Source organism: Agelaius phoeniceus, chromosome 6 (genome assembly GCF_051311805.1).
Source record: "Agelaius phoeniceus isolate bAgePho1 chromosome 6, bAgePho1.hap1, whole genome shotgun sequence".
NCBI classification, from domain to species: domain Eukaryota; kingdom Metazoa; phylum Chordata; class Aves; order Passeriformes; family Icteridae; genus Agelaius; species Agelaius phoeniceus.
In genome coordinates, this window is record NC_135270.1 from 10,429,475 (window position 1) to 10,457,409 (window position 27,935).

At 49.7% G+C, this 27,935-nt stretch overlaps 2 protein-coding genes across 2 annotated transcripts; one reads left to right on the forward strand and one right to left on the reverse strand.

Moving 5' to 3' along the window:
- The first annotated feature begins 33 nt into the window (after positions 1–33).
- Positions 34–7,799, forward strand: LOC129121625 (uncharacterized). Its single transcript, XM_077179437.1, has 6 exons — positions 34–73; positions 735–1,567; positions 1,683–1,814; positions 2,064–2,163; positions 5,571–5,690; positions 6,280–7,799. Exons 1-4 carry the CDS (start codon positions 34–36, stop codon positions 2,082–2,084), a joined length of 1,026 nt encoding a protein of 341 aa, XP_077035552.1. The 3' UTR covers positions 2,085–2,163; positions 5,571–5,690; positions 6,280–7,799.
- Positions 6,992–27,935, reverse strand: RMDN3 (regulator of microtubule dynamics 3). The gene is made up of 12 exons (XM_054634993.2): positions 27,738–27,935; positions 26,353–26,563; positions 25,143–25,289; positions 21,502–22,012; positions 20,711–20,813; positions 19,856–19,916; positions 13,102–13,177; positions 12,276–12,353; positions 10,974–11,072; positions 9,801–9,854; positions 8,764–8,844; positions 6,992–8,255 (listed from the first exon to the last, which is right to left on the reverse strand). The coding sequence occupies exons 1-12, from the start codon at positions 27,880–27,882 to the stop codon at positions 8,202–8,204; spliced, it is 1,620 nt and encodes a 539-aa protein (XP_054490968.2). The 5' UTR covers positions 27,883–27,935; the 3' UTR covers positions 6,992–8,201.

Consider the following 27,935-nt stretch of genomic DNA (forward strand, 5'->3'; position numbering starts at 1 on the left):
CAGGTGGGGTGGCGGGGGTAGAGCGGGTGGAGGATGGAGGACGAGAATGGAGCACAGGTGGGGAGGGGTCAAGGTGAAGAAGGAAAACAGGGGGAGATGGAGGAGGAGGAAGGGTGAAGGAAGGAGAGGGAGGTGGAATTGGGGGGAAGGAGGATGAGGGGGCAGGTGGGAGCTGGGCTGGGAAGGGAAGGAAGCGTGGAGGAAGTAAAGGTAGGGTAGGGCTGGGGTGTGTGGGGGCATAGGAAGGGTAGGGGGGACCGGCCCGGGAGGGAGCGGTTTGGGGGGGAGGGAGGGGAGGGCTAGGGGGGAGAGGGAGGGGGGGGGTAGGGGGGGGGAGGGTGTAGGGGGTGGGGGAGGGGAGGAAGGGAGGGAGAGAGGGAAGGTATTGAGAAAAAGAGGTTAAAAAAAGCGTAAAAGAAAAGAAACAAATAAAAAGATATGGAGCCCGCGGGGACGCAACCTTCCCCTCCGAGCGCCGAGGGGGCAAATGGCGCCAGCGGCGATTCCCGGGGGTTAAATCCTCTCGGCCCCGCCCCGCGCAGCCGCGCTGGGGCCCCGCGCACCTGAGCCGGCCCCGCCCCTCACACCTGAGCCGGCCCCGCCCCTCACACCTGAGCCGGCCCCGCCCCTCACACCTGAGCCGGCTCCGCCCCGCCCCGCCCGCGCCCGTAAATCCCGGCGGATCCGCACCCGCTCCGCTTTGTGTGATGGATGCTCATCCCGGGATGCGGCAGGGCCGTCGCTGGAGCGCTGTGCGGAGCCCCGGACCGGGGGCTGCTCCTGTTGCTGCGCGGGGCTCGAGGCGCTGAGGTGGGGCCGGGAACAGGACCCGGGCCTGGGGATTCGGGTCCGGGTCCTGCCGGTGTCTGCTGGGGGTCCCGGGCTGAGCCGCTTCTCCCTCGCGGGGCCGCAGAACCGAAGCGGGATTGGGGCTGGGATCGGGATCGCCGCGGGCAGAAAGAGCCGCTCCGGGATGGGCACGGACCGAGCCCGGCGCTGCCGCTCCCGCTTGGACCAGGGCTGCTCCCGCTACGGCTCCGGGCAAGTCCCGCTGCTGCCGTGGGGAGCCGGGGCTGTGCCGGTGCCGGGCCCGGCAGGAGAGCGGCGCATTCCCGGAGCAGGCGCTGGATCGCGGCTGGAAGCGGCCGGGGCGCGGGGACCGCCCGTGCCGGCCCCGGGAGCCCTCAGGCCCCGCCGCTGCCTCAGCGCCGCCGCCCCGCGGGGCGCCCCCTGGCGGACACGGAGCGGAGCTGCGAGCGCGGCGGCCCCCGGGGCGCGCTCCCGGCCCGGCCCCCGCGGGGATGCGGAGCCCCCTCAGCCCCGGTACCCCCAAGGCCACCGCGCGCAGAGCGGGACCCGCACCCCGCGCCCGCACCCCCGGGGCTCTCGCCCGCCGCGTCCCCGCGGAACGAGCGGGGCTGCATCGCCGCGGGGCGGAGGAGCCGCTCCGGGCCGGGCACTGGGGCCGAGCCCGGCGCTGCTGCTCCTGCTCCGACTGTGCCGAGTGCGGGCACGGGGCCCTGCCCGGGCTCGGTTCTGCTCGGGCCGCTCACCTGACACCTGCCAGGTGAGACTTGATGCTCTCCCTCCTTTCCCCCGCTTTCCCTATGGGTTGTACTCTCTAATGCAAAAAACCTCTGGGTTCAAAAAGCCAGTGAAAATTGTTTATTCTTTATTTCCAGGTCATCAGATATCCTGAGTGGGAAGGGACACACCAGGAGCACCAGGCTGAACCCTTATGTGAAGGGCTCAGCTGGGGATTGAACCCACAACCTGGGCATTTTCAGCACCCTGCTCCAACCAAGCCATCTCAGGTAATGGCAATGCCCTGCCTGCGACAGGAATGCCAAATGCCAGCAGAGCAATTCCTTTGCTAATGCTGCTTTACACACCAGCCCCTGGAACGTCTGTAGGGCAGAGCTCCATAGGCAGCACCTGACCATGGAACAACACAGGTGAACGGTTGTGTGACAGCACAAAACTCTTCCCGTAATCCTGATTTCCTGCCTTTTCCAGCATTTCCTAAATAGCTGTAAAGGTGCTGATGCCGTGTCCCTTTCCAGGGAGAAACGAGCAAGTCCTGAGGGTTCCCTTGCTCCAAGGCCGAAGCTCTTCTGGAGAGTGTCAGGGCCGGTCCCGCCTGCAGAGGGGCCTTTCCTGCAGGTGAGTGCTCACAGCCCAAACTCACGGCGGGGGCTGAGCCCGGCGCTGCTTCTCCGGCCCGGAGCTGCACGGAGCCCTCGGGGACTCCTGCTCCCTGCCAGGAATGTTCCTCGCTGCTCCCTCCGTGTGTCCCGGCTGGCCGGGAACGCGGGGCGGGAGGAGGCCGAGCCCAGGGGGAACCAGCCCCTCCTGCCCTCGGTGCCTGCAGGGCAGGAGCTGTGCCTCAGTGTCCTGCCCGTGCAGGCGGCGTGCCAGGCACACCCGGGGCGGGCGCTGGGATGCCCGGGCAGCGCTGGGATGGGCACGGATCAAGGGCTGCCCACAGCTCCTGGGCCAGGGGCTGCTCTGAACGGGCCCCCGGAGAGGCTGCAGCCCGGACAGAGCCCCCTGACATCCCAAAACCAGCCCAAGGAACAGCTGCCATTGCCTGGGAGTGCTGCACGCTGGCTTTGCAGAGGAGCTCAGACAGCGATTCCCGGTGCCACCTCCTGGAGCTCCCACACAGCCACCGGGTGTGTCCCGGCCACTCCAGTGCCTTCCCTTCCAGCCTGGGGACATCCTCCAGCAGCAGCAGCCTTAAAGCCAAGGGAATTCCCCTCGCAGAAATTCAATCCCAAGCAAGGACCTCCGAGATGCCTTAAAACAAAAGGGTAGAGTTAGATGAAGTTTTGTTTGGATGAAGTTTGGAGTTTTTCGGGAGCCAGCTGGAACTGCAGAAGTGCTGGGAAGCTGGCACAGGTGGGTCACAGTGCAGGTGCCCTGCAGGCAGGGATGTGCATCCCTTTCCTCAGGGAAAAGAGTTCCCGGAGGCCGCTGCCGAGGCTCTGGAATGAGCTCAGCTCCTGCAGGGAGAGATGCCCTCCCCTGGGCACAGGGGCTGCCCCAGCAGGGCCGGGAGCGCGTCCGGCCCCGCCCTCGCTGCTGAGAGCATCAGCTGGAGCCGAGCCCAGGGGTGGAGCCCACGGAATTCCAGGGAACTCTGCAAGTGCCCCCGGGAACACGGGTGGGGCTGGGGGATGAATAAATAGCAAAGGGTTAAAGATAGCAAATGCTATGGAATATCAGCCTGTCCTTGTCCTGATCCCACTGAGCTTCCTCGGAGCCTCTGCTGGTTCCTGGCACAGCAGGTGTCAGATAGGCAGCTCTGTGTGGGAATATCCCTGCTGCATGAGGATACCCATGGATATCCATGCTGCATGAGGCACTGGGAGGTTATTCCAGCAGAGAATTCAGGGCTATAGCTCTAATTCATCTAAACAGCAAAGATGAACCCCAAATCTGGGCACCCCACAGGGAACAATCTTTGTGCTGCCCTGCCAGCCAAAGCCCCTGAGCTGGGAAACTTCAGCAGCCAAATGGATGGAATAATCTAAATGCCAGCATCCCCCCAAGGGACAATCCAATCGCCTCCATGTGCTCCCAGAGTGTCCATTCTGTTCCCCATGGGTGCCCTGGTGACACCAGGGGCTTCCTCTGCCCACAGGGCCTTTCTCCTGCCCCTCTCCAGCCTGAGGCCTCTTCTCCCTTCCCTACCAGCTGCTGCCAGGCAAGGAGGACACAGAGAGTCCAGAGGTTCCCTCAAAACAGTCCTTCCCTCACCTTGAGATTACCTGAGATTTCTCCCCCAAGTTTTCTCTGTCTATCCCCTTCCGATTTCCTCACTTTTTACAAGAAAACATTCTTTCTCTAATTTGGGGATTACCACAAGCTTTATTCCCATTATTTTCCCTACCTGTCCACTCCCTATTTCCTCATTTCCACCTCAATATTTTCATTCTTTACCCTACAGATGCTTTCAGTTTTCCCTCCCAATAATTTCCCTACCTGTCCATAACCACTTACCTCAGTTTACCCCATCAAGTGCATCCTCTCTGCTACAGATCACCTCAGATTTTACCCCAAAACTTTCCCTACCTCTCCACCACTGAGTACCTCATTTTTACCTTAAAATATTAATTTTCTACCATGGAGATTCCCTCAAGTTTTATCCCCAGATTTACCCACCTGTCCACAGCAATTCCCTCAGTTTACCTCAGGATGTTCCTGCTCTCTCCTAGAGATAATCTCACATTTTAGCCCTCAATTTTCCCTACCTGCCCAGTACTGATTACCTCCTTTTCACCTCAAAATATCCATTGTTTCCTCTACAGATTAACTCAGATTTTATTACAAAATGTCCACTTTGTCCCCTATTTACCAACTAGATTTTAAAACCAAAACCACACAGGTTATGTCTCTTATCCCCAAAATGTTCATTCTGTGCCCTGCAAATTATGTCAGATTTTTTCCCAAAACCACTTACTGTTCCTACATAATTACCTCAGGGTTTGCCCCCCAAATTCTACCTAATGTTGACTTCTGATCATTTCTGCCTCAAGATGTTCATTCTCTGCCCTACAGATCTTCCCAAGTTTTACCCCCAAAATTTCCTTGCCTACCCCCCATGACTGCCTCAGTTTCTGTCAGTGTTCACTCTCTCCCTTGAGATTTACTCAGGTTTTACTCCCAAATTTTTCCTTACCTGTCCATAACTTATTACCTCATTTTTGCCTGAAAAGATTAATTTTCAACCTTTAGATAATTTCAAGTTTTTCCCCCCAAAATTCCCGTACCTGTCCACTACTGATTCCCTCATTTTTCCTTCAACATTATTTACTACTTCCTATCATGTAGCTTTTGTCAAGATTTACCCCCAAAATTTTCCATGTGTACCTAGTTTTTACTTCAAAATGTTCACTTTACAGATTATTCCATATAATTTTTACCCAGAAATTTCCCCATCTGCCCACAACCGATTCCCTCACGTTACCTCAGTATGTTCATGCACTCCCCTAGAAATTATCTCAGATTTAGCCCCGAGTTTTCCCAACTGTATGCTCAGTACTCATCACCTCATTTTTCCCTCAATATGTTCATTCCCTACTCCTGAGATTTTGTCAAGCTCTGCCTCCAAAATTTTCCTTGTCTGCTACTGAGTACCTCATTTTTACTCCAATATCTTCACTCTGTCCCCTACAGATTACATCAAGGTTTACCCCCCAAATTTTCCTTCCTGTACAATATTGATTAGCTCTTTTCTACTCTGAAATTTGCATTCTCTCCCCTGAACATCACCTCAGCTTTTCCCTCAAAATGCCACCTGGCTCCCCTTGACATCCCCTCACATTTTCCTACACAAACAGTTCTTGTGTCCCCTCTCAACTGCCCCAGGTTTTCAGCTAAAAATGTCACCTCTGTCCCCTCTGAGTTATCCCAGGTTTTCCCTGTTAGGAGCTGCAAGGAATTCAGGCAGGGCAAAGGACAGCAGGGAATTCTGTAAATTCAAAGCCACAAAGAGAAGATCTACCAGCAAAGGGGAAAGGTTTCAGAAAACATTTCTGCAATTGCTAATTAATAATTATTTCCAGTTCCCCAGTGAGAAGAACATGAGCTCACCACCATTAAGGCCTGGCAGTTCCCTGCAGCGAGAGCTCAGTGCACATCCACAGAGGCAATTCCAGCATCTGAAAGGAAGGAAGAAGAAAAAGGTCATTTCTTCTCTTTCCAAGTTATTTCAAGTTCTCAGACCCAAACCAAGCTTTGCCCTTGATTTTGGCTGGGTGACTCCTGAGCAGTGGGCACAGGTCCTGTCACTGATGCTGATGGGAGTGATGCTTTCTGGGGAAATCAGCTGATTTCCAAAGTTCACTGCCTGCCCCGTGCCTGATCTGCACAGGAGAAAACCTCTTGCATGAAGGGATTTTGCTCCATCTAATCCCATCTGCCCAGGCTGTTCCATGGGGATGTTGCCAGGCTGGGGCAGCACAGGCAGACACAGCTCTCAGCTCTCTCTGCTCCAAACACAGCTCTGGGCTCTTTGCAAACTCCTCTGCTGTGAGGTTTTCTCCAGGAGAACTCAAGGAATGGCTCATGGCAGGTGGAGATTAAGCTATCACACAGGGAAGTGAAGGATAAATATTCCTGTAAGAGCCTTTGGGATCTGCTGGGCTGAACTGGGAAGGGGACATTCATTCCCTGCAGTGCCAATGCACAACAGCCTCCAGCACAAAGCACAGACTGTCAGGTGGGCTCTGAAAGCACCACCTGGACAAAGCTCATGGTTATTCTTCTTTGCAGGGACTTCTGCAATCCAGCCCTGCAGCTGAGAAGCCCAAAAGCTCTGGAGTCTGCCTGCTCTGGAACAAAAGGATCCTGCCAGGGGTGAGGCACATTGCCAGCAAACACTGCCCACAGGCACAGAGGCAGCACTGGAGCTCCTGTTGGGGCTGGGAAGGGCTGCCAGGAGGACACAGCCCCCAGGGGGTGGCAGTGGCAGCAGCAAATTGCCACGGTCTGATGGCACAGCAGAGAGACAAAGGCCAGCAATGGCCACGGGAGCTGCAGGTTCAATTCTGCTCCTGCGCTGCCCCATCCCGGCAGGAAATCCCCAGGGGGGACAGAAACTCTCAGGGGCACCAAATGCAGCATCTGTGACCCTGATCCTGCCTGAGCTCAGCGTGGGGGGCCAACCCCCCCAAGGGAAGCACTGCCCTGCCCTGGATCAGTGCCAGGCCCTGCCCCAGCTCCCAGCAGCTGCTCCCGGGGCTGCCACCACATTCCCCACAAGGTGACAAAGGCCACAACTGCACTGGCACGAGCACAGGCTCATCCCTCCATCCAGGTCCTCCCAAAGCTCCCCATCTGTGCTTTGGCCAGTGCCTGCCCCCCAGCCCTGCAGCATCCAGACCTGCAATCCAGGAAGTTTGAATGCTGGAGATCTGCTGCACTTCTCCCCTTCAGTGTTATTTTCAGGAAGTAACAAACCCACCACAGTGCAAGGGAAAAAAAGGTGATTTAAGGAATGTTTTACTCACACGCTCCTCACTTTACCCCTCACAACCACCCCAGCATGAAACAGACATTCAGGAATTAGTGTTCAGTAGCTGCCATTGGAGTTTTAAGGGATACCAACAAAGCCTTGATACATATGTGGGGAATTCCACAACAGGTTTTCCTTCCCCATCCGTGTCAGCATCCAGCACAATTCCCTGTTGCTGTTTGGTCCCCAGGAGCTGCAGGAGGAATGTCAGTCTCGGCTTCACCTCCTCGGCGTCGCCTCGTTAGTCCAGGAGATAATTAATTCAAAGAGAATTCATCTGGTCAGTGGCAGAAGATCATCACAGCGAAACATCATCCTTGCCACAGGGATATTCCCACCCCTGTGGGCAGTTCACTGATCAAGAACTACTTCCCAAACTCAGTCATTCCATTTAAACCACAGCAGCACAGTTTGGAGGGACAGAAGTTTTCAGCCTTGTGTGAACGAAGTGAAGACAGAAACATCACTGGGAGAAAATCCTGAAGTTTAAAATCCTTTTCCTCACTTCTTTGACTAATGAATCTCTTAAAATCCAGTCTGGATTGTGCAGAAAAGTTTCTTGGTCCCACTTGGAAATTGATCTCCCCAAAACCAATTAAACAGTTATTACAACTGATTCCATTAATTAGTATGGAAAACACAATACAAATAAACTGGAAAAAAAATTGGCTCAAGTTTTCCTCAGGAATGAATTGGGAGCTCATCAGCAAGGATTTCTGACAGGTAGAGAGTGTGATATAAAACATATATGTGCGTACATATATATAATATATATATATAAATAAATATATATATATTTATACACACACATATAAAAATATATAATACATATTTATATCACAAACTATCTCACGTATATCTGCCATATATATATATATACACACACATATAAATAACCACAAATGTTTTTATATCACAAACTCTACCTATAAACGTTCCCCCCTTTTTTTCAGGAATGTAACATTTTTAGGGATCCTAAAATCAAACACATGCAGTTCTCTGCAAAGGAAAATAAATCACTATTTTATCCCATTAATGCCAAGATGTTTTCCTGGATGTGCTGCTGGGTATTTTCCTGTAAGCTCTTGTTGCTTATCCATGAAGTGTACTTGAAATTGTCAGGATGATGAAATCCATTTGGAATTTTACTGTCTCTGCAGTGGGATGAGTTTTTCCAAAATTATTCCTTACAGACTGAGCGCATCTCCTCAAGTTCCTTCTCGCTTTCTGCATCCTGGAAATGGCAAGAGGGAAATTCATAAATGTACAGCTTGATTAAAACAAATACAAAACACCATTTCCCTTCTTTTCCTCCAAACCAGCTTTTAAGCATATTGTGGAGTCCTGGAATAGCTTGGGTTGAAAAGGACCTTAAAGCCCATCCAGTTCCTGGGCAGGGACACCTTCCAGGGATGGGGAAGCCACAGCTTCTCTGGGCAACCTGTGCCAGGGCCTCAGCACCCTCACAGGGAAGGATTTCCTCCTAATACCTGATCCAAGCGTAATTGCTTTCAGTTTGAGGCCATTCCCCCTTTTCCTGTCATTCCAGACCCTTGTAAATTGTCTCTCCCTCTTTCCTGTCACTGGAAGGCCACAATTAGGGCACCACAAACTTCTCAGCCCAATCCTCTCATGGCAAAGGTGCTCCATCCCTCCCAACCAACTTGTTGTCCCTCCCTGTGGCTGCAGTGACCCAGCTGGGCTGTCCCAGGGTGGAGCAGAGGTGCAGAATCCATTTTTACCTCTTTGGTGTACCCTGGCAGCTCCGCAGCGAGGTCCATCCACAGCACCGCCGCCGAGGCGTTCCCGAGGTCCCTGTAGCACTGGGAAGGGAAATGGCCACGGGAGAGGGGTTAAATGGGAGAAAACAGACAGCAAATGGAACTGGGCAACTGCTACAAAGAGCTGTTTCTGCCTCTTCACCCTTTGCACTGGCATCTCCTGCAGTATCCCTCAGCCACCACGCCTCAGAAGTACCACCAGATCTTGGAATACTAAATATATTTGACTCTCCTTCTTTTTGGGGAAGGAGATTGGGTTTTGTTTGGCCATTTTAAGGTGCCCCTGTGGTTTTCACTCTTTTCAAACTCTACTTTGATTTTCAGTTGCTTTTCCCCCTCTTCCTCACACCATTTTCTCCACAAAAACCTCTCTCCTGGGAGCACATCGTTCCCCAGCCTGTTGAAAATGTAATAAATATTATCTACAGGAGTCTCGGGTCCCAAAATAGGCATGAACTATTCTCCATGTGACCAGCAGCCGAGGCACAGTGATCCCTCTGGGAACAGGAAGATTTTGGGTGCCCAGAGAGTCTTGGGGGTGTTTGGAGACCATGAAATTTATCCAGGAAAAGGAAGTGGGTGCTAAAAACCCCTCAGCAAGAGGGCTCAAGACTCCTATGCTGGACAGGGAGAAATCCTTTATCCTTTACTTCTCCCCATGATTCTCTGGCTTTATCACCACAGAAGTCATGGTGGGGAAGGATTAAACCTCCAGCCCACAGCTGCCAAGTCACCATTCCTGCTTTATAAAGAATTTCATCTGTTAAAAACCAGGGATGCTCCACTGGCTGACTCAAAGGCAAACCCCCTGAATTTTAAAGCCTCTGTACAAGGTGATTTGGCCTAAAAAGATTTAAAAGATAAAAGGAAATATTATCATCCTATAAAATTCTTCTCCTGCTTGGAGTATTTTCTACCTGGTCAGCACTTTACAGCCAAAGGTGATTTTTAATACAAGTATTTCTTACCCTCTGAACAAAAAAGAAGTGAGTGGTTACCTTGGCAATGTAAACTCTTCCTGCTTTGGAAAACCCTGGGCTCAGCTCCTCGACCTACAGGAACAGAGTCAGGGTGTGACAGGGAAGAGCAGACATTAGGATATGCAAGGACACAGTTAATTCTTACATCAGGCTCCCTGCAGCTTTTAAAGGAAAAAAAAATAGATGGCAGGAAGGAGAATCCTAATAAATACATAAAGCATTATGCCCCTGAAACCTTCAAGCAGTTGTCTGGAAAAGTCTGAAATGCAAAAGTCAGCCAGGCTTTAAGTAAAATATTCTGAGGGAGGAGCTGCCAGCTCCCAGATCCTGGAAGCACAGCCCAGATGTATCCAGTACTGAGCAAGGAATCGCTGTGCAGCCTTAGAAAGGAAAACCAACCCCCTAAAGCAATTCTCAGCACTTTGGGCTGCAATTCTGACACCTTCAACAACCCATTCTTCTGTGGCTATGCTGGAATGGACACTTCTCATCAGCTTTCCTTCCACCCAGGTCCCAGGCCATGGGGAAGGACCAGGAAGGATCCAAGCAGCCCAGTGCCATCCCTGTGAGCTGTGCAGGGCAGTGATGCTGTGAGCTGTGAGCTGTGCAGGGCAGTGATGCTGTGAGCTGTGCAGGTCAGTGATGCTGTGAGCTGTGCAGGACAGTGATGCTGTGAGCTGTGCAGGACAGTGATGCTGTGAGCTGTGAGCTGTGCAGGACAGTGATGCTGTGAGCTGTGCAGGGCAGTGATGCTGTGAGCTGTGCAGGACAGTGATGCTGTGAGCTGTGCAGGACAGTGATGCTGTGAGCTGTGAGCTGTGCAGGGCAGTGATGCTGTGAGCTGTGCAGGGCAGTGATGCTGTGAGCTGTGCAGGACAGTGATGCTGTGAGCTGTGCAGGACAGTGATGCTGTGAGCTGTGAGCTGTGCAGGGCAGTGATGCTGTGAGCTGTGCAGGGCAGTGATGCTGTGAGCTGTGAGCTGTGCAGGGCAGTGATGCTGTGAGCTGTGCAGGGCAGTGATGCTGTGAGCTGTGCAGGGCAGTGATGCTGTGAGCTGTGCAGGGCAGTGATGCTGTTCCTGTGAGCTGTGCAGGGCAGTGATGCTGTGAGCTGTGCAGGTCAGTGATGCTGTTCCTGTGAGCTGTGCAGGCAGTGCTGCCCCTCCCTGGCCCATTCCCACCTTTCCTTACCCTCAGGAAGTTCTGCAGTGCGTCCTGCACCGTGGCTGTCAGGGGAGCCTCGAACAGCGCCGACACCGTCCTCTTCTCCAGCCAGCCCAGGTGGGCAACCTGCACAGGCAAAAGGACAACCTGGCCCATCCATCCAACATCAGCACAGGAACAAGGGCCTGCCCAGTCCCTGGGAGCCGCTCCTGCAGCAGGGAGGAAGCCAACCCCCTTGGCAGTTTGGGAATATTCCCATGGAGTATCCAAGTCTGGCCACAGAATTTAACCCAATTTGCTTTCCCTCGTCCCAGGTCAGTTTTTGCAGTTCCACACATCTGGGACATGGATGGCCCCAAATCCCAACCTGCCACACTGCAGCCACACCAGTCCCCACCTGTGCTCTCCCTTCTCCCAGCCTAAACCTTCCACAGGAACCTGCTCCCCTCCACCCTGTGATTCCTTGGGAGAGGCAGGCTGAAGCCTTCCCACCAGATAATCATGGGATCATTTAGGTTGGAAAAACCAGCCCATGGAGGCCAATTTGTGACAATCCCCATCTTGTCACCGAGCCCAGAGCACTGAATGCCACCTCCAGGCATTCCCTGAACACCTCCAGGATGGGGAATCCACCAGCTCCCTCTGACAATACCCTGTTTAATCCGTATAATTCCAACAATGCAGACTAGATGAAGCACTACCACACTTCTCCACCCATGGTTTTATTCCACAGCTTCAGCAGCTCCAAGCTGAGCATGAAGGAAAGATCTTTTTCCAGGAAAAGAGCCAGGAGCTCCCAGCAGTTCAGCTCAGGGCTGCTCTGTAATTCCCACTGTCAATTATCCCAGCTACAAACCCTGCACTGTGGCTCCATTCCCAACAAAGTGCTTTCCAATGGCACAAATGGAACAGCAACAGTCACTGCAGACTTTTATTCCCTTTTTTAGGCTCTAAATCTGATTGAGAGCTTGGCATTTGCCTCCAAGCTTTTCCCTGTCAGGAAGCAAAGTAGCTGGCACATGCTGCCAGTGCCTCCAATTCTGTGTGTGGCAGGGGCAGGGGGACCCATGCAACACATCACACACCAACCCACTGTGAGCAGAAGCTCCTCAGATGGCCTTGACCACATCCCTGTGTGCTCAGAGGATGGAAGGAAGGTTGTTTTTATCAAGCAAAGCACTGGGAACAGGAAAGGAGTTTGCAGCTCAAGCTTTTCCTAACCCACCCTTTGCCATTTCCCCTCCCATGCCACCAGCAGTGACTAAAAACCCAAGGTGGAGCTCTGAACCCTTCAGAGGCTGCCCAGGGGGTGAGAATAAACTCTCTTACCTGGTAACACCACCTTCCCAGCAGATAGTAGAGCTGTGGGTCCTGTGGCTTCAGGGCAATGGCTTTATCAATGTGTTCCTGTGGGAAAGCAGCACCAGCACGTCACATCTTTGTCAAAAGCAAGTAAAATACCCACCAGAGCAGGTGGAGAAAGAGGAAAGGAAGGAATCCACAATTTAAGTGCCACAAACAGTAAAATTAGACTAGATTCAGTGATCAAGGAAAAGCAGCATTTCTCCAGCCTCAGGGACAGGAATTTTTGCACACACACACAAAGAAGCTGCCCTGCATTTTATTCCTGCTCCAGAGCTCTGCCATAACCTCACTGATCATGCCAAAGGCCGATGGGGAAACAATAACCTGTGGCCTGTTCCATGTCCTTTTCCCCTGGAACATCCACAAGGCATCATAGATCATTCCTAGTAATAATACTAGGAATAAAAAACAGGGAATCTGAAGCAAATGAAAGAAATCCTTTTTGAGCAGTAACTGCTCCCTGGGAGGGTGCAGGTTGCTCACAGGCATATACTGCAGACAAGCTGGTGCTGTGTGTTGTCACCACATAATAATTCCATATTTTAAGCTCTAAGTCTCATCCTTTACCTAAATTCATTTACAAGATGTCTTTTTTTTTCTGGTAATTATAGTGTCTAAAACTGCAGAGTCACTCCCAAAAGGCATGGCTGGAATCAGCCTCCTCATCCCTGGCACCTCTGAAATCTACTGCTTCCCTCAGAAGAACTGGAGCCAACGTTCCCAATTTCCAACTGCAGAAATGAGTGTTGTTTGATACTCACACCAAGCCCAGCACCTCCTGGCCACTCACCTTGAAGACATATCCAGCCTGGATGCGCTTGGAAATGCTCTCCTGCTCCGACACCTGCCCACAAAGGATGGCAAACCTGCATGGGGAGACACCTGCATGAACAAGCTGGGACAGAATCCACACTGAATCCACATTTCCCTGCTGTCCATGGCTGCAGAAGGGAGATCTACAAGTGCTCAAAGCCAGGCTGGACAGAGCTTGGAGCAGCCTTTGATAATGGAAGGTGTCCCTGCCCATGGTAGGGGTGGAATGGGAAGAGCTTTAAGGTTCCTTTCAACCCAAACCATCCCAGGATTCTGTGAAGTGCATTAAAGCTTCACACCTTAGTGGGGAAAACAAGGAATCCAGCACATCCCTGACAGGGAAGAGACATAAGCAGCAAAAATGTAGCACTAAGAAGGAAGGAGCTGGAAGGATGAGGCAGCCAGAGGGGCTGGGTGTGACACAAACTCACTGCTCTGACAGCTAAAAACCAGGAGCAGCACACTTCCACACCTGGAATTGCTTCTCTGAGCAGGGAAAGCTGTGCCAGGACCCAGAGCAGGGCAGAGTGAAGTTACTGCAGCAAGAGGCAGACTAAGAGCAGCTCCAATGAATGAACTACAGGGCACAGCAACCTCCTTACACATAGCCCAGCTGCAGCACACAGGGCTCTGCTTCCAGAGAAACACTTGGAAAACCTACCAACATCCTGCAGCTGGGAAACAGAATGACACATGCTCAGTGTTGGGAGTGCAAAGCCAGTGAGAGACCTTGAGTTGTGAGCCTGAGAAGCAAGGCCCCAGCAAAAGCAGTTGTTGCACGAGCTGTGAAATTCAAAATTAATTCCCTGTGGATTTGCACCCTCCCACCTCACCTCCCTGCATCACAGTGGTTCAAAACCTCCCTCCCTGCATCACTTCCCAAGAAACAACAGCAGCTCAGAGAGCTCTCAAGTGGGACAGAACTTGCAGATGGAAGTTTGGCCTCTCCTATCCTGCTGGGCTCTGGGAGTGGAGGACATTTCCATCCCTTCTTTGAGTTTGGTTCAAAAAATATCAAGTGGAACAGAGAGACAAATCAATAACATGGCTCATTCTTGCAAAAAATAAAGCTGAAAAGCAGAAAGATGCAAATAAAAATCCCCCTTCCTACACCCACACCCCAGTGCTGCCACAGATAGCGATATCCCAAAGGATCCTTTGGGATGATTAACCACAGCAGATGTGCAGGAATCTGTCAGGAGACCTTTAAATCTCCAATTACACTTTCCTCAGAGTCACAAAATCCCACAAATCCCCTCACACCTCACTGCTCCATCTCCGGTGTGTAACTTACAGCACAAAGTCACGATTCCTGAACAATTTAACATTTTGCCTTAAATCTCTTCCCTTAATTTGTTAACCTTCTTGTGGAAAAGCTCTAGATCAGCTCTAAAATTCTTATTTTTCATGATAATGGAAAGGATTACCAGGATCAGTGGGTTATGGGACAAAAATCTTTTCCTGCTGCTGGGGCTCCACAGCTCCACTCTGTTGTGTGCAGATGATGGAGTAAGTGTTTCTAGGATCTTCTCCAATTTGTTTCCCAGCCTGGACTACACATCCCTAACCACAACATGACAGGGGTTGAGAAATACAAGCCAATAAAAAGCTTATTTTCTAAGATCATGAGATAAAATATTCCTAGACAATAAATCACACAGTTATCTCATGACAAATAAAAATTCCAGGGTTTTTTTAACAGCCTGGTGAAATGTTGATGAAGAAGCCATAAAAGCAGCAGTAAATTAAATTTCAGTCCTATTTTGATGCCATGAAATAAACTAAAAAAATATATATGTGAAGAGACACCTGATCTGATTTTCACTGTATTCCCAGGAAAGATGACTGTTCCCAACCCAGCTTTGCTGATCCCAGGTTCAGGGCCACTGGACTGTGGGGGATTTTCACACCCACAACTCTGCACTTCTGGGATTTTAGGCTGTGCTTTCTGCTGTTCTCTCCCCTGCTTGCTCAGCTTGGCAGGATGGAGTCATTGATTCCAGCTCATTCCATGGGATGCCTCGGGCTGAGCATCACCAGAGCACTGTGGAGGTGCAGGGGGGCTGAGCAGCAGCACCAGGAAAGAATAAAAATAAAAATAATGATGATGGGGATTTTCATCCCCTATAACCACTGGGTGCCCTATGCATTACTGCTCAGATCTATCCAGAGCTTTTCCTCAGGATATCCCTTGATTAATAAGTAGCCAGACTCCTCACTAAGCTGCTGACACACCAGGAATCTCAGCTCAGGATTTCCCCATTTGTTACAAAATAAACTCTGTGCAAGCAGGAACCCCCAGCTGAGAGAGCCTGATCTTCCAGCTTAAATCCCCAGGATTTAAGGACTTTTTGGGTTCTGCACTCTGACTTCCCTGGAAGCAGCACTCTGCCATGGAATACAGAGCCTCCAGCACCTCCCCTCCACAGTCAGGGGGCTCTGCTAGCCCAAACACACCTCTTAGCTCTTTTAACCACCTCCAAGACAGTTTTCCCAATATTTTGTGAGCATTCCCAGTTTTTTACCTTCCTGTGCACTGGGTAGATATATGTGAGTCCCTGCACTTGAGTAAGGGGACAGGGAATTGGCAGGCGGGTATTTGGACTGCAGCAACCAAAAACTGAAATAAGAATTTATGTGGGAATTAGTGCTCTGGGAGAGACAGCAGAATTCCCAGTGACTCCACCTGAAATTAATGACCAGCTGATCCTGAAGAGTTGGGGAAAAAAGCTTTGGTTCTTCCAAGGGGAGAAAAGATGGAAGGAAAAAGTGAGGGAGGCTCATGTTCCCCCTCCTTACAGCCCACAAACATCCATATGGGAGAGCTCCTGGATTCTGAATGTTCACATTTCTGAATTCACCTTCCAGGTCAGACAAGTCAGGGGGCTGCATTCAGACAGCTCTAATTCCATGTTATTTTCCCTCCACTACATTCTGAACTATCTCCTAACACCTATTCCTACAGTTGCTCCTGCTCCGTATCACACTAACAGCAAATTCCCTGTTTAATCTGCCTGCAGAACAGAAAATGTTCAGCCCATAAACCCAGAATCTGGCTCAGAACTGGCCAGATCTGGGCAGTGATGCAGCAGGAGTGAAATCCTGAAGCAGTGCCAGGTGTTAAATGAAAGCCATCCCCCAGGCATATCCGGAATGCTGTGACTTTTCAAAAATCCAGGATCTGCCCACGGACAGCCAGATGTACCCACAGAACTGAAAAGGGCTGGTGATCAGGATGTTCCACCACACTGCCAGACTCTCCAGAAGAAAGGGCACATTCTGGAGACTCATCCAAGCCAATCCCACTTCTCCATAACACACAGGATAACCCCAAGGGGCCTGGAGCTTATGATTCCTCCCACAGCGAGGGCTTTCAGCAGGCAGTGCTTCATTTCCAGGGCAAGATGTCCAACCCAAACTGCAGCTCCTGACACAGCACCTGCACCATTTTCCTCAGGTTTCTCTAAAATCCCTCTGGTTGCACTTCCAGTATTACTTTAAGCAAGAGGAATGGAAGCCAAGGCAAATCCACAGCTCGCTCTCCTTTCCTGATCCCTAAAGCTGCTGCCCCGTGCTTACAGTTGTGCTGCAAACACCCACAGGGAATGGGCTGGGAATTCTAAAAGGCCACAGTTGTTTCTCAATTCATTTCTGAAAGGTCTGTGCAACCACTGATGCTCCGTCCATCCATCCATCCATCCATCCATCCATCCATCCATCCATCCATCCATCCATCCATCCATCCATCCATCCATCCATCCCTAAAAGCAAGAACAGACTTGGGAACTTGCTCTGTCCCACTCAAGAGCTGAAATCACTTTAAATGGACAAAAGCTCCACCTGCTCAGGGATCTTTGACAGTCAAAGCAGAGAAGGGCTCTGGTGTCCAAATCCAAGGTAAGAACCAGGTCATTGTAAGTCAGGAGCAGAGAGGCTCTGAGATCATTCCCTGTGAATCCCTCACTTCCCACACACAGATCCACTCTTAAGGCACTAAATGCATTTAATGCCCAACACATTTCCCAAGGGAACATCCCAAGGGCAGCATGGGCTGGATCAGCCCCTCTGCACAGGGCTGGCTTGTCTGTGCAGCCCTGACCAAATTCCTGCTCCATTGTGCCCGGAGATGGCTCCCTTGGCACCGGCCAGCTTCCAACAGCACCAGCCACAAGCAGAGCTTTGTCCCACACTCCATGGCCAGAGCAGAGCCATGAAAGCCTCTCCTTTGTGCTTGGGCAGGTCCCAAAGCCAGGCCAGACATAGCCCCACACACTTACTGCTCTCCCTGGCACTCCTGAGAAACCACTTTTCCTCCTGCTGTCAAATCCTTCCAAGCCCAAAAGGAGCTGTAGCCAGCAGTACAGCTTCCCAGCAGAAATCCTTCCCTTCCCCAGTTATTTTCTTTCTTTGTTTCTTTAAAATGTCAGTGATGACTGAACAACAACGAGGCACTGAGGGGAGAAATCTTTCCTTGCAATGGTAATTGTAGGCAAAGTACTTCTTGTCTTCCTCAGCGCCTCATAAAACTGGGAGTGATGTGGGCAGCAGGAGGAAATAACAAGCACAAAACACAATGAATCAGCACCAAAAGCCAGCACAATTTCATCTGAAGGAATCCACAAACTTTCAAGAGGCAACTGATAAAACAGAAAATCAACATGAAATGATAAACACAGAGAAAAAACTCAGCCCAGGAATTCCTGCACCATCAGGCTTCACACACAGCCTGTGTGGGGAGGCAGCAAAATAACTGGGAATATTTCCATTAAAGTGGCCATTTGGGATGCAGTGGGAAAGAGAAAGCGGTGGTGTGTGTAGAAGAAAGAATGCAAAGGACCATGACACCAGCACAAAGCCATGCCACTCTCCCAGCTTGTGCCCTGCACTGAATCCCTCCACTTTTGTCTGAAAAACTACAAGGAAGAGAGAGAAGAATACTGGAAAGACAAGATGGGTGGTGAGAGATAATAAATTATTCCCCTGTGACAGAAGATAATAAAGGATTCTTCAGCAAGGAAATTAGTCACTAGAGAGAAATATGACAGAACAAAACTGTAATTTAAATAAATGTGAACAATGTTCTCTGATCGCTTCCCCCAAGAGCTGGGGCATCAAATCCAACCCAAAAAAAAGCTTTTAAAACCTCTGCTGCTTTTTCTCCCCAGGGTAAATTCAATTAGCATAAAGAAAGACTGCAATTAAGCCAGCTTGTGACCACTTCAGAGCTGGGAAGGGAATAATTTCCTGTTCTACTCGTGGCAGAAAATAGTAATTTGTGTGCTGATAAAGGGAGTTAGATATTCACTCCCAAGAAATCCCACACCTCCCACATGCTGCTCTGCTGCTTCCTTCCTCCAGCTGCCCTGGAGAATTAGAAGCAAGATGTAGCTGTGCAGAAAGGAGCCTTATCCCTGTTTGGGAAAGGGGTCTGAGGGACCAAGAATTGTCCCAGACTTGGAATTCCAAGGCAAAACTGTCAATATTTGGACACTGGAGTAGAACTTGGCTTTGTAAAATACAAATGTTAAGATTCACCCTGGCAACTAAACCCCATTCATTTAAAGATGTTAAGCCAGCAGACAAGAGCCCAGCACCATGATTTGCTGGAGATTTTCCTGCTCCCAAACTCCTCCTTCCAATCAAAGCTTTAATTGAGAGCAGTAATTCATTACCAAAAGATGAAATACAGTTTAAGATGATAAAGGCACTTATTCAGATGCCAGTGGTTCAAAACAATCCTTCAAGCAAATTTACTCATTGCAAGAGCACAGATCTTGTTTGGCAAAGACTCAGCAACCTCTTTTCCCAATAATTTTCATTAAAGAAGAAAAAAAAATCCGTTTTATTCTAATTAAAGTGCTGTCAATCCTTCGGTGCAACTGCTGACAAACACCATTCACAGAGGAATTCACCAGAGTAACAGAAAAGAAACAGAAACAGTTCCCTTATCTCCAAATCCCTGTGCCATTCCTCAAGCTCTCTTTTGGAGTAATTTTTATAAAGGAGATGTAAAAATGCCCCACACGAGCTGGAAGCACAGCAGCCAGGCTGCTGAAGGGTAGCAAGGTCCTTCCCCCTCTCCTGTGCAGAAATATTGGTCACAACTGCCTGGCTGAACTGCAGATCATCTCTTCTTTTAGCATGGAACAAATACATAAAATACCTCTGTTTAAATAAAAAAGAGCCACATGCTGCTGTGTCCCTTCATGTCCAAACCAAGGGCCCTGCAGGGGGATCAGAGCAGAGCCAGCAGTGCCAGAAAACACTTCCAGGAGACTCTAAAAGCCTGTCTGCTGAGAGTGATGGATCTCCTTCCTCCAGAATTAAGTGGAAAATAGGGAATTTGGCAGAGCACCAAGCCCACCCTCCCAGGCCTGGCTGATGGAGTCAAACACATTCCCTCTTGCCTCAAAAGCACCTCCACTTGGGAGCTTCTCCTCCAGAACTCTTCAGAGAGAAATTCATAATTAAGTTGCTGTAAGATACCCCAAATTTATTCCTACCATCACAACCAAACCTACTGTCTGTCAAGTCATTCCTTACACCAAGTAAGCAAAGCTGTTAAAAATGGCTTTTTATGGAAAAACACCACCAGTGTGGCACAGTGCAAGTAACAGCAAAGTTTGTGGGGGGGTTTGTATTTTATTTTTTTTTAACTACAGCTCAACTCACAAAAACCTCCAGGTCCTTTTCCTATGCTTCTTAAAAGCAAGAAGTGAAAAGTCACTTACCACTGGTGGCACTCAGCACTTTGATCCCAATTCTGCAAGGCAAGTTCCAGCTCTTCCTTCCCTGGAACAAAAAAAAAGGAGTCAGAGGTAAGAAATTCAGTTGCTTTCTCTCCCAGTTTCTTTCTCTGAGGCTGTCAGAGTAACAGAACAGTATAAAAGTCATATATTTGTCAATTTGATAATGTATTTGGCTTGGAAACATCCTATACATCATTTTATCCTCTGGCAGGTTCAAAAAGCTGACAACTAAGCACCTATTGATGGCTAAAAGGGCAATATAAAACTTTGAATTCCATGTTTAAATGGTTCCACTGATTCCCAAAAAAAAAGTAATTATATTAGCTACAGTATTAAGTAACTCTATTTAGTTATTTGCGTATTAAACAAGACAGAAATTATTTAAATTTGTATCTTTTATTGCACATCTTAACTGTAATAAAGATGATTTTTTCTCTGTTCTGACTCACCTAAAATCTTGCAGACACCTTTGAGGTGGTAAAGAACAAAGAGGGAATGAAGTAAAAGAGAATTTAAAAATAGGTATTGTTTTTATATCTGTCAACAGAGAAAATCCAGTATGCTACAGCAAAGCTTGTTTATTTTACATTTATGATTTATTTTAGTATCACAGAGAAATGGATGACAGGTTTGAGAAACAACTTTCCCAGCTCCAAGCAGGTCTCAGCCTATTTAGACTCTTTCACAAAGCTCCGTTTTTAAACACAAAAAATTCCTTTAAAGCACTGCTTCCCACCAGATTCTAGGGAAACCCAATAAAAGCACGGCCCTGCTGGGAGGTGGAGGGGCTGTGCAGCTGAGTGCCAGCCCTCCCTTGGGGCAGCAGGAACTCCTTACCCCCTGTGGCATAGGACCTCCTCTCGTCCTTGTCCTCTGTCAGCTCCCACATGTCGCAGTGCGCCCGCGCCAGGCGCCACAGGAACTCCCGCTGCCCCGCGTACTGCAGGGAACACAAACACCCCAGGCCAGGTCAGCACCGAGCCCGAGCAGGGCACTCACAGCTCAGCTCATGCAGGGATCTTTCTAAGCCTTGGAATGCCCCAATTCCAAAGGAAGCAAAGTGGAACCACAGCGAGGGCGAGTTTAGAACTCGGTGCTGCAGAAGAGTTCCCTGTGCTGGGAATTGCAGGGGCACCTCCAGTACTGTGCCCAGCTCTGGGCTTCTCAAGTCAGAAAGGCAGTGAGGGAGGGGATGGAGCATGTCCAGGGAAGGGAATGGAGCTGGGGATACTCAGCCTGGAGAAAAGGAGGCTCAGGAAGGACCTTTTCCCTCTCCACAACTCCCTGACAGGAGGGGGCGGTCAGGGGGAACTGGGCTCTGCTCCCAGGGAACAAGGGGTAGGACAAGAGGAAATGGCCTCAAGTTGTGCCAGGACAGGTTTAGGTTGGACACCAGGAGGAATTTCTTCCTGGAAAGGGTGGTCAGGCAATGGAAGGGGCTGCCCAGGGACACGGTAGAGTTCCCATCTCTGGAGGTGTCCAAGGAATGACTGGACATGGCACTCAGTGCTCTGGGCTGGGTGACAAGGTGGGGATCATTTCCAGGTTGCACTCTGAGTGACGAAACCCCTCCTGACATGCAAGCTGACCCTCCCCCGGTGCTGGAAAATACAACAAGGCACCTATACCGCCAGCTTGTTGTTGAGGAGCAGCTGGAAGCCCTCTCTCTTGTCCTGCTCATCCCCGCTGTGCAGGCGGTCAGCCTGCTCCAGGAGCTGCCCCAGCCCCTCCTCCAGCGAGATCTCTGCAGACAGAGGGCTCTGATCCTCGAGGGGCAGCTCCACCAAGTCCCCGATGGTGTCACAGCTCTCATCCTCGGGGGGCAGCTCCAGCGAGTCCCTGTGCAGGCTCCTCACGGTGTCACAGCTGTCACCCTCGGGGGGCAGCTCCAGTGAGTCCCTGTGCAGGCTCCTGATGGTGTCACAGCTCTCACGCTCAGGGGGCAGCTCCAGTGAGTCCCTGTGCAGGCTCCTGACGGTGTCACAGCTGTCATCCTCAGGTGGCAGCTCCAGGGAGTCCCTGCGCATGGTCCTGACGGTGTCACAGCTCACCTCGTCCTCGCTCTCCCGCTCCGACTCTCGCTCCGACTCCCGCTCCGACTCCCGGTCGTAGTCAGACTCGGCGTTGGCCGTGGTGTAACTTTGGGGGAAGAAAACATCACCAAAGTGGTTTGAGAAAAGGAGAGGAAGAGTATCTCGGCTTATCCCAGAGAAAACTGCACAACCCAAGTGTCCCACACAACCTCATCTCTCGTATCACCCCCAGAAAGCTGAAGGATGTCCCAAGTCAGCTCTGAGCAACCTGGTCTATGGAAGGTGTTCCTGCCCAGGGCAGGGGTGGCACTGGATGAGCTTTAAGGTCCCTTCCCACCCAAACCATTCCAGGATCTGTCCCCACCTCCCCTGCACACCCTGTCAGCTCCTCCTAACCTCAGTGATCCTGTAAAGCTCAGATCAGAGCTGCTGAAAGTGGAGAAAATTAAGGTCCCCCAGTATTAAAGCTGGGAATTTCAAATTTGAAATTTAAACCAGGGTTACACAGTGGTAGCACAGCAGGAGGGAGTCAACTTACAGAGCTGATTCCTTTTCAAACAAGAATATCTGTCTTGTTTGAAAGGAATCCAATCCTCACTTTCACCTGCAAGCTCTTAACTACAGAACAGGCACGAATCAGCCAGTCATTTCAAAATGTGCACTTGAACACAGGGCCTTTCTTGATTTAAGTCAGTAACTGTCCAAGAGAACTTGAGCAGTTCTGCTGGATCTGAGTTCCCTGCACTCTGGGGGCACTGGGTACCTCCAGCTGTGCTTCCCTCTGTCCCGGCTGATTGCTCCTCCCAGGGACCGCCCTGTGGCCCTGCCTTTGTCTGGGGACACAGATACGTGACCACAGCCCCTATCTGAAGGAGGCAGTGACAGGGCTTTGCCCACACACAGATAACAAGGCGTGTTTGGCTATCAAAGTTTCCTGAGAACCATCCCTAATTCTCAGGAATTCCCCTCTCTGCTCCCTCAAACCCTCATCCAGACTTTCAAAACCCCACCATGTTGTCCTGAAACACAGGCAAGAAATAAAGCATCAGCCTCACACTGCAAAGGCAGGAAAGCAAGAATGCCATGCTGGAGATGACACTGAATTAATGGATAACCAACACAAGGGTAGGTGACTCTGGCACGGCTCTGCCTCAGATTAAAACCTTCATTTATTTACATTTCTTAATGTTAATGACATTATTAGTTCTCTAGACTATTTCATTTCCAGTAATTAAACATAAACTCCTCAAATTCCCTGATTTCCCCATCCTAACCCCCAACATTTTACTGACAGCTGCCAAGATTTCAGGCCTTCAACTCAAAAACCAACTGTGCTTTCTGCCAGACAGCCCCTACCAGGTTCTGCCAGTTCAAAAAGACAAGGAAACCCAAAGTTTTCAGGGAGATTAAGGGATTTAGGTGTTATCAGCCTGTTTTTCTGAGTTTACAATGATGGAAAGCTCTGGAATGCTTTAATGTGGCAATCCTGAAGGAAAACAGCCCATGGGAAGAGGAGGTGAAGAAGCCCAAAACCCAAAGCCACACAGGGAAATTAAGCAGCACAACCTCCCTGAAAACTCCTGGAAGATTTTTGGGAATTGTGCCTGAAATTGGAGAAGCTGCCTATGTGGTTCACAAAATAAGGCTGAAATTGGGGGTTCTCTGTTCTGAATTCCACTGAAAGAATTCAGCAAGGAAGACCCAGCTGAAATCCACCTGTTTGCAACCGGCTCATTCCTCCTCCCAGTGCCTGCTCCAAAGCTTCAATAGGTTTTTTCCAAAATTTACATTTCCTACCCTGAAAATGCTACTTTTCAAGCACATTCACATCCCTAGCAGACAGCACTACAGGCAGCTGGTCCTGGCCTGACTGATATTTTTACACCTCTCTATGTAGGACCAAAGTGAAGCATTACCTAAGATTCCAGTTTTAAATCAGGTGAGAGCTGCTAATCCACAAATCCCCACACTGGTCATTACAGCTAATTACTGATGTTAATTAAAAGGTAAGGACTCCACCAACCACCACTGGATTCCCAATAAATGAATGAGGTTTTGCTGTGAAATACACCCTTGTCCCCTCAGGAGGTGCCTTTTCTGTAACTGAATTTTTGGCCTCTGTCAGAACTCACAATTTTCTATGATCTGAGGACAGCCAGGGCTGGGATGTGTGGCCAAAACCCCCTTTTCCAGCAGGTTTACACAAACCATTGTCCCCCTGATGACTCAGTGCATCTGCTGTTACACAAACACCCAAGCCCTGCCTTCAGAACCAACTCTACAGTTCTAAAATGTGCTCTTCAGCCTCGTTACCTATTACACCACCATGAATCACTCCCTCCCTAATTTCCCTCCCACCCCAACACCACTTGAGCTGAATGAAGCTCTGTAACCACAACGATATCACCCTCACCAGCTCCAGTTATTAGAGACAAACATGAGTTTAGGGCAGTCCCAAATCCCTGTTCCTTGTCCTGGCAAGAAAAATCCCTGCTGAAATGCCAGCTGGCACCAGCCCCCAGATCATTTGGCTGCCCAAATCTCCCCAATGCTCTAAAAATGAAATGCTCCCACTATTCTAAAATCCCTCTTTAAATGACATTTTATCCCAACTACTCTGGGAAAATGCATATAGCAGCACCACCTGTTTTTGGACACACTTCCATACCCCAAAAGCTACAGAAGTGGTCAGATTCAGGCACAAAGGAGCAGCATTTCCTCAGAAATTCAGCAGTCACAGGTGCAGAAGAACTTGTTACCTGTCTAACTATATAACATGCAGCTATACTGGCATTTTTAATGATGTTCTTACACGACACAGAATTTTATGTCACATGCAGGGCCAGGAGTTGGACTGGGATGATGCTCCTGGGTCCCTTCCACCTCAGGATATTCACTGATAGGATAATTTGATCATTTTAATATAATATAATATAAATTGTCTGGAAATTTGATTTCCAAACTCTCTCACTCCATTGCCAGGCTGGACTCGTACCTCCCTTCCTTCTGCAAGGTTTCTTAATCAAATTGTTTCTTTAAAACCCCTCAATTTTTTTTTCCTTTCTCTTAAAGGATCATTTCAGATTTCTCAGTCTGGCCTTGGCAGTAACACAAGTACTGTAACAAAAGCAAATTAAGACAGGCTGTAGGGGAAGAAAATTCCCTTCTTTGTGGTTCTAAACTGCCCAGATGTGGCACCAAATCCCCTAAAACATCTGTCCCAGTGCTCTCCTTACCCTCCTTCACTCTCTCCATCATCTGTGTTGGGATTCCTTGAGCTGGTGGTGAAATAAATGGAGCTGGAGCCTGTGGAGTCACTTCTCTCCCTGGAGAAGGGGAACTTCCTCCGGCGAGCCACACGCTGGGTTTCTTCCAAGTGGGTCCTGGAGGGAAAGAAAAAGGAAGATAAATAAATATTTGGTAGTGAAATATCTGCCATTCCCCTTCTCCTCTCCAGCAGACTCCACCCAATTCCCTTTCTAGGCAAAGAATTCATGAGGTGATTCACTCCTGTTTATACAAACTCAAATGGAGCTGATAGTGTATTCTGTATAATATACATAATATCCATTAATATATTATATATATAGTATATATTATACTACATTAAAACATATAGAACTATATATTATATATTATATTAAATATAGTATATATTATGCAATAAATTCTATCTAATATAATGCATTCTATAATATATATAATATACAATTATACAATATATAATGTATGATATAAAATTAAAATTATATATATCATATAATATAATGTATTAAGGCATTATTATATAATAATATATATACATAATATATTATTTATATAATATATTATTTATATTATATGCAATGCATAGATTATATATTTTCTATATTATAACATATAGTATCTACATAAAATATGTGATGTATATTACATATATATTATATACACTATATAGTATGGTGTTACATATATATACAATACAATATATAGTTATATAATATACAATATATATACAATTATACAATATATATATAGTATATATATATACACAATATATATATTATATAACTATACCATATATAATTATATAATATATATTATACATATAATGTATAATTGTATAACATACACTATATAACATAATGTATCCTATATAATATATCTGCAGATAAACAAATCCTCCTCCACGGACAACCCATGGACAACCCTTACAGAATCCATAGATGGGATGTTCATCCAGCCCCTACAACAAGAACTGGAGTGACAGAACAGGTTCAGACTGGAAGAGGGGGAAATTTGGGTTGCATTTAGGGACTGGATCTTTCCCTGTGAAGGTGGTGCAGCACTGGAATGGATTTCCCAGGAAAGCTGTGGCTGTTCCTCCATGCTCTGAGGTCCCAGGCATTCCCAGCATTCCCAGCTCCAGGCATGCTGTGGCTGTTTCCCAGCAGAGAGGGGCAGTACCTGACTTCATCCACGATCTCCACCGCCAGGTCCTGCAGGCTGTTCCGCAGCTCCTCCACCTCCTTCCTCAGCTCGGCCACGTTCCTCACCACGAAGTCCAGGCGCTCCAGCAGCTCCAGCTGCTCGTCCTGCCTCAGCAGCAGGGGGCTGGGCACGGCTCCATCGGCTCCATCTCCCCCCACTGGGAGCAGCGCCCCGGGCACGGCCTCGCCTGCAGCACAGCACAACGAGGGTCAGATGCCAGGGGAAAGCATTCCAGGGGAGGGAAATGTGGCCACGGCTCTGCTGGCAGGGGATAGGAGGCTTGGTGTTGACAGGGACACCAAGGGGATCAGCAGTTCTGCTGCAGGGAAAGGCTGGGAGAGCTGGGACTGCTCAGCCTGGAAAAGTGAAGGCTCTGCACTGACCCAACTGCCCCTTGAAGGAGTCTGAAGGAAAAATGGAGAAGAGACTCTTTGCAAGGGCCTGGAGTGAAAGGACAAAGGGGAATAACTCCAAACTAGAAAAGAGGAGATTTAGATGGGATATTGGAAGGAATCTTTCCCTGTGAGGGTGCTGAGGCCCTGGCACAGCTTGCCCAGAGCAGCTGTGGCTGCCCCATCCCTGGCAGTGTCCAAGGCCAGGCTGGATGGGGCTTGGAGCAGCCAGAGATAGTGGAAGGTGTCCCTGCCCAAGACCAGGGATAGGACTGGATGAGCCCTTCCCACCCACACCATTCCAGGATCCCATTATTCTATGATCACTGTAAAAACACGGTTTCATTTTCTGTTCCCAAAGTTTTGCACAGACATGGACGAAAACCAGCAAGTTCAGGGCTCCAAACCAGCACTTGTAAAAGCCCAACACCCCAAAGCTCACTTCCCCCTATCCCGGCCCCACGCCCCCCTATTCCAGCCCAGCTCCCCCATTCCATCCCATCCCATTCCCCGCATTCAATCCCTATTCTCCCCTACTCCAACCTCATTCTTCCAACCCCATTTCCTGCAGTCAACCCCACGCCACCCGTTTCAACCCCATTCTTCCAACTCTAATTGCGTTTTCCACTCTTCCTATTCCAACCTCATTCCATTTCCTCCATTCCAGCTCCGTGCCTCCCTATCCCATGTGCCCCATTCCAGCCCCATTTCTCTATTCCAACCCCATTGCATTTCCTCCATTCCAGCTCCGTGCCTCCCTATCCCATGTGCCCCATTCCAGCCCCATTCCCACCCCAGCTCTAGCCCCATTCCTTTCTATTCCAACCCCATTGCATTTCCTCCATTCCAGCTCCGTGCCTCCCTATCCCATGTGCCCCATTCCAGCCCCATTCCCACCCCACCTCTAGCCCCATTCCTCCCTATTCCAACCCCATTTCCCCATCCCGACCCGCTCCATCCCGCTCGTACCGAGGCGCGGCTGCCCCGCCGCCTCCTTGGAGCGGCGGCGCATGACCCAGAGCACGCCGAGGCAGAAGCCGGCGCCCGCCGCCAGCCCCAGCGCCATCCCCAGCCGGGGCCCGGCCCGGGCCGGCTCCGCCACCGGCACCGCCATGGCCGCTCCGGCCGCGCGGCACCGCCCGCGGCGCGCCGCGATGGCGTCACTGA

Coding starts and splice junctions, on each gene's coding strand:
- RMDN3 (XM_054634993.2), bottom strand. CDS start 27,882: ATGGCGGTGCCGGTGGCGGAGCCGGCCCGGGCCGGGCCCCGGCTGGGG. Junction 20,814..21,501: donor TCCTCAACAACAAGCTGGCG/GTATAGGTGCCT, acceptor TGTTCCCTGCAG/TACGCGGGGCAGCGGGAGTT. Junction 8,256..8,763: donor TGCCAGGGTACACCAAAGAG/GTAAAAATGGAT, acceptor TGCCATTTCCAG/GATGCAGAAAGCGAGAAGGA.
- LOC129121625 (XM_077179437.1), top strand. CDS start 34: ATGGAGGACGAGAATGGAGCACAGGTGGGGAGGGGTCAAG. Junction 74..734: donor ACAGGTGGGGAGGGGTCAAG/GTGAAGAAGGAA, acceptor GGGATGCGGCAG/GGCCGTCGCTGGAGCGCTGT. Junction 1,815..2,063: donor CTCCAACCAAGCCATCTCAG/GTAATGGCAATG, acceptor GTCCCTTTCCAG/GGAGAAACGAGCAAGTCCTG.